Source organism: Oratosquilla oratoria, chromosome 24, assembly GCF_046742065.1.
Source record: "Oratosquilla oratoria isolate Oo_2021 chromosome 24, ASM4674206v1, whole genome shotgun sequence".
Classification (NCBI taxonomy): domain Eukaryota; kingdom Metazoa; phylum Arthropoda; class Malacostraca; order Stomatopoda; family Squillidae; genus Oratosquilla; species Oratosquilla oratoria.
The window spans coordinates 5,941,112-5,946,111 of NC_134800.1; the positions used below are offsets into that span (position 1 = coordinate 5,941,112).

At 44.0% G+C, this 5,000-nt stretch overlaps 1 protein-coding gene across 1 annotated transcript in view; it reads right to left on the reverse strand.

Annotated features, from left to right (window-relative positions):
• Positions 1 to 5,000, reverse strand: part of LOC143038266 (putative neural-cadherin 2) — a 535,431-nt gene that overhangs the window by 272,055 nt on the left and 258,376 nt on the right. The window contains exon 5 of the mRNA XM_076207285.1: positions 4,361 to 4,525. Coding sequence (XP_076063400.1) covers positions 4,361 to 4,525 — 165 coding nt within the window. The remainder of the gene's footprint in view (positions 1 to 4,360; positions 4,526 to 5,000) is intronic.

Consider the following 5,000-nt stretch of genomic DNA (forward strand, 5'->3'; position numbering starts at 1 on the left):
TGACTTTAGCTTCTATAAACTTAGACCACTGGACGTCGAGTCCTTTGAAGCTAATTACACCATTACCTTTCCCTGGCATAAGGACAAATTGAGTTTGCCCTGCTAGAGCCACGCTCAACAAGGTCCCAGTTAACCTTGTTTTCTTATCCTCTTGTGGTTTGTGGATCAAGAATATCGGGCCTTTGCCCTAACCTCGAGGTTCAGGTAGCAAGAAGGTTCTGTGGAGGTTCTTCAACATCCAGTGTGGAGGTCTCCCAACGTCTGGATATGCTGGGGTACTCAGCATTCGTATACCGAATTCATTGTTCGAATACCGAAGGTAGGTATTTGATTTTCGGATACTTGAAGGTTCTTCAATATCCTGTGTTTTTTCTAATGTTCGGTTACTCCGGGGTTCTGAGCGTTCAGTGTTCGTAATCCGGGGTGTATTCAGTGTTCGTATACCGGGGTAAGTATCCAATTTCCGGATAGTCGAAGGCCGGATATTTCAGTGTTCGGATACTTGGGTAGGTATTCGATCTCTTCATACTCGGGGATTCTTCAACTCTCTGACGCTTCAGGGTCGGATACCAGCGGTATTTTCAGTATTCGGGTACCGGGGGTGGATATCTAATTTCCGCAAACTCGTTGTTTTCTTAGCGCCCGGAAACCTTAGGGTTCGGATACCGAGGTATCTTCAACGTTCGGATACCAGGGTATCTTCAGTGTTACCGGGGGTAGGTTTCTAAATTTCGGATACCTCAGGGTTCGGATACCGGGGGTGGGTATTTAAATCCCGGATAATCGAAGGTTTCTTCAACGTCCAGGTATCCAGAGGTCGGCAGGGTTCGGACACCGGGGGTAGGTATTTAAATTCCGGATAATCGAAGGTTTCTTCAACGTCCAGGTATCCAGAGTTCCTCAGGGTTCGGACACCGGGGGTGGGTATTTAAATTCCGGATAATCGAAGGTTTTCCAGATATCCAAAGGTCCTCAGGGTTAAGACAATCCGGAAGAGGGGTCTGGAAGGAAATTCTTTAACTTCTGAATATCTGGAAGGTCTTTTTCTTCGACCTTTGGATTTCCGGAAAGTCTTCAGGTTTCAGAAGACCCGGAATCTTCACAGTCCGGAGACTTTGGGGGGGGGGGGTTAGACTCCGGATACTTGGATGTCTTCGGTTCCGGATAGACTCCGGATAAAGAATCGAGTGCGGGTGGTGTTCTTCCAAGCCATCTGGAGGTCTTTGGTCTTGGAAAAGAGTTGTGGATGAGGGAGAAAGAGAGTACGCGTTTCAGATTTAGTAAAATTTCTCCTCTCTTTTTGATCATAAGGACTCATTTCATAGTCGTTTCTTCTTTCTCCTCTTTTCCTCCTCCTCCTCCCCCTCTTGCTCCTCTTTCTTCTCCCTCGTTTTGATCATAAGCATTCAATTCATAGTCCTTTCTTCTTTCTCCTCTTCTTTTCTTTCCTCCTCCTCCTCTCCCTCCTATCTTACCTTGCTTTGAACCATAAACATTCAATTCATAGTCGTTTCTTCTTTCTCCTCTTTTCCTCCTCCTCCTCCTCATCTGTTCTCTCCTCATCCTCTTGCTCCTCTTTTTGCTCCCTCGTTTTCATCATAAGGATTGAATTCATAGTCCTTTCTTCTTTCTCCTCTTTTCTTCCTCCTCCTCCTACTCTTCTTTTCTCTCCTCCTCCTCTTCCTCCTATCTTACCTCGTTTTGATAATAAACATTCAGTTCATAGTTGTTTCTTCTTTCTCTTTTCCTCCTCCTCTTCCTCTTTCTCTCCTCCTCCTCCTCTTCTTCTTCCTCCTACCTTATCTCGTTTCGATCATAGAATATCAGTTCATAGGCGTTTCTTCTTTCTTCTCTTTTCCTCCTCTTCCTCCTCGTGTCTTACCTCGTTTTGATCATAAACATTCATAGGCGTGTCTTCTTTCTCCTCATTTCTTCCTCTTTTCCTCCTCCTCTCCTCCCCTTTTTCCTCGTTTTTCTCATAAAAAATGAATTAATAACCGTCTCTTCATTAGCCTCCTTTCCTCCTCCTCCTCGTTCCAATCATGAACATTATATTACTCACGTTTGTCTCTTCTTTCTTCTCTTTTCTTCCTCCTCTTCCTTTTCCTCCTTTCTTTTCTCATTTTCCTCATAAAAATTCATTTCACACTCGCCTTTCCTTCCTCTTCTTTTCCTCCTCCACTCCTCGTGAACATTAAATTCAATTTCGGCTCTTCATTCTTCTCTTCAAATCTTCATCTTTCCTACTACCCCTGCTCTTCTTCCTTCTCTTCTTCCTCTCCCTCCTCCTTGTCCTCGTCCTCTTTCCTTTCCTCCTCTCTATCCTCTTTTTATTTTCCTCTCTTCCTTTTTGTTCTTCTCTTCCTATTCTTCATTCTCCTTCTTTCATTAACGCTTTCACTACTAAGGATAACCTTTGTGTATTAATTCTGACTGCTGCCAGGTGATTTTATTCAACCAAGATAACCTTTCCCTGCATATCAAAGACGTGTACGTTTCTTGATTTTCAGTCGCTCTTTTCTCTCTTTCCTCCTCCTCCTCCTCCTCTTCGTCCTCCTCCTCCTCCTCGTCTTCCTCCTCCTCCTCTAACTCGTCCTCCTCCTCCTCGTCTTCCTCCTCACCCTCTAACTCGTCCTTGTCCTTCTTATTCTTCTCCTCGTCCTCTTCCTCCTTCATCCTCGTCCTCCTGCTCCTCATCTTCGTCCTCCTCATCTTCGTCCTCCTCCTTCTCCTCCTCCTCCTCTATCTCGTCCTTGTCCTCCTTATTCTTCTCCTCTTCCTCCTCCATCCTCGTTCTCCTCCTCCTCTTCCTCTTTGTCCTCTTCCTTCTTCTCCTCGTCCTCTTCCTCCTTCCTCCTCGTTCTCCTCCTCCTCCTCCTCTTTGTCCTCTTCCTTCTTGTTCTCTTTCTCCGCCTTGTCCTCCTCCTCCTCCTCCTCGTCTTCCTCCTCCTCCTTGTATTCCTCATCTTTGTCCTCCTCCTCTTCGTCCTACTCCTCCTTCTCCTCCCCTCCTTCTCCTTGTCCTCCCCCTCGTCCTCTTCGTCCTCGTCTTCCGCCTCCTCCTCGTCTTCCTCATCTTCGTCCTACTCCTTCTCCTCATCCTCCTCCCCCTCTCCCTCCTTCTCCTTGTCCTCCCCCTCGCCCTCGTCTTCCTCCTTTTCCTCATCTTCCTCCTCCTCCACCTTCTCCTTCTTGAACATTCTCCCATTCTCCTTTCTTAATTGCCTTAATCGTTCTTACTTCCTCTATAGCTTCCTCTCTTTGTTCTCTATGGTGCTCTTCCTTTCTTCTCTCTTTCCGTCTTTTCTCAATCTCTTTCCTTTCTCCTTCTTCCTTCTTTACCCGCCAAAAAAAAAAAAAAATAATAATAAATAAAAAAATAAATGACACCCATATGTTACGGGAGTCACTACCCTTCTTCTAACAGACTCTTTTTCTATATATATATATATATATATATATATATATATATATATATATATATATACATATATATATATATATATATATATATCATATTTCATTTATTAATTATTAAGAGATTTCTCTCTACGGTTAAGTATCAAGATAAATAAAATGCCAAGTTGACGCAGTTCTGAGCTAAATCAAATCTGAGGATTTTCCATATAAAAATTTAATTTTTTTTTTTTTTAGGTAACAACTATTAATAATTTCGTTTTGAAGTCATATAGTTTCTTTCAGATAAAAGCAGGACCTCAAGGTGAAAGAGTCTTATCGTCAGCCTTATGAACAGACGGAATAAGGGCGTAAATTATTTCGTGTTCAGTCTCTGTGGTCCAAAATTTCTTAAAGAATGTAGCAAAAAAAAAAAAAAAAAAGGAAGGAGAGAGAGAGAGAGAGAGAGAGAGAGAGAGAGAGAGAGAGAGAGAGAGAGAGAGAGAGAGAGAGAGAGAGAGAGAGAGAGAAAGACATTGCACAGAAGTGGTCTTTTACGACCTACTTCTTCTTCAGCCCCAAAGTCTACTTCAACACTGAAAAGAATCCCTGACTTCCTTCTGGAACCACGAGAATATGTAGAAAAAAAAAAAAAAAAAAAGAAAAAAAAAATCATTAAGTATTATTCGGTTTAACATCACGAACTCCATCTATCAGGAGGCTAGGACGGTGCCCCTTACAGAGGAACTTGTAGCGTGGAGTATAATGAACCATACCCTTGGTCCAACTCACTGGTGGCAGGGTATGAACTGCGGTAACTTCGACCTCCGCCGCAAGTTCCGACGCTCTAACTGGCTCGGCCCAGTGGAGTAGTCGTCCAGGAGGGGAACAGAGTTCCCTGGTTCGAGTCTTCATCATCGCGTTCAGCATCGTGACAAAAAAAAAAAAAAAAAAAAAAACTTACCGTGAGTATCGTCTTCGGAAGATGTCTGTCATCTTCCTCTGTGATTTGCGTCTCGTAAAGGTCTCGAGGGAAGCTGGGAATGTGATCGTTGGCGTCCTCGACGAGGATCCGGACCTTGGTCTCGCTGACGTCATCTCCAACACTGGCCTCCACCACCAGCTCGAGCTGAGGGAGAGAGGGAGAGGCATGCGAGGTCAATAGCGAGAGAGAGATAGGTCATTGATAAGTCAGGTCATGAGAGAGAGAGAGAGAGAGACAGAGAGAGAGAGAGAGAGAGAGAGAGAGAGAGAGAGAGAGAGAGAGAGAGAGACAAAGAGATTGGCCAATGATAAATTAGATCATGAGAGATAGGTCAACGATACGTCAGGTCATGAAAAAGAGAGAGGTCATTGATAAGTTAGGTCATGAGAGAGAGAGAGAGAGAGAGAGAGAGAGAGAGAGAGAGAGAGAGAGAGAGAGAGAGAGAGAGAGAGAGAGAGCAACGAGAAACCAGGCCATGAGAGAGAAGCAGAGGTCACATATCGAGCCATTAGAGTAAATGACATCTACTTTGCATGAACTCGTGTATGCTTTAGAACACTAAACCTATTAGTGTTTTGTGTATATCACGATAGTGTAGAGGTGTAGTTACTTCTCATAG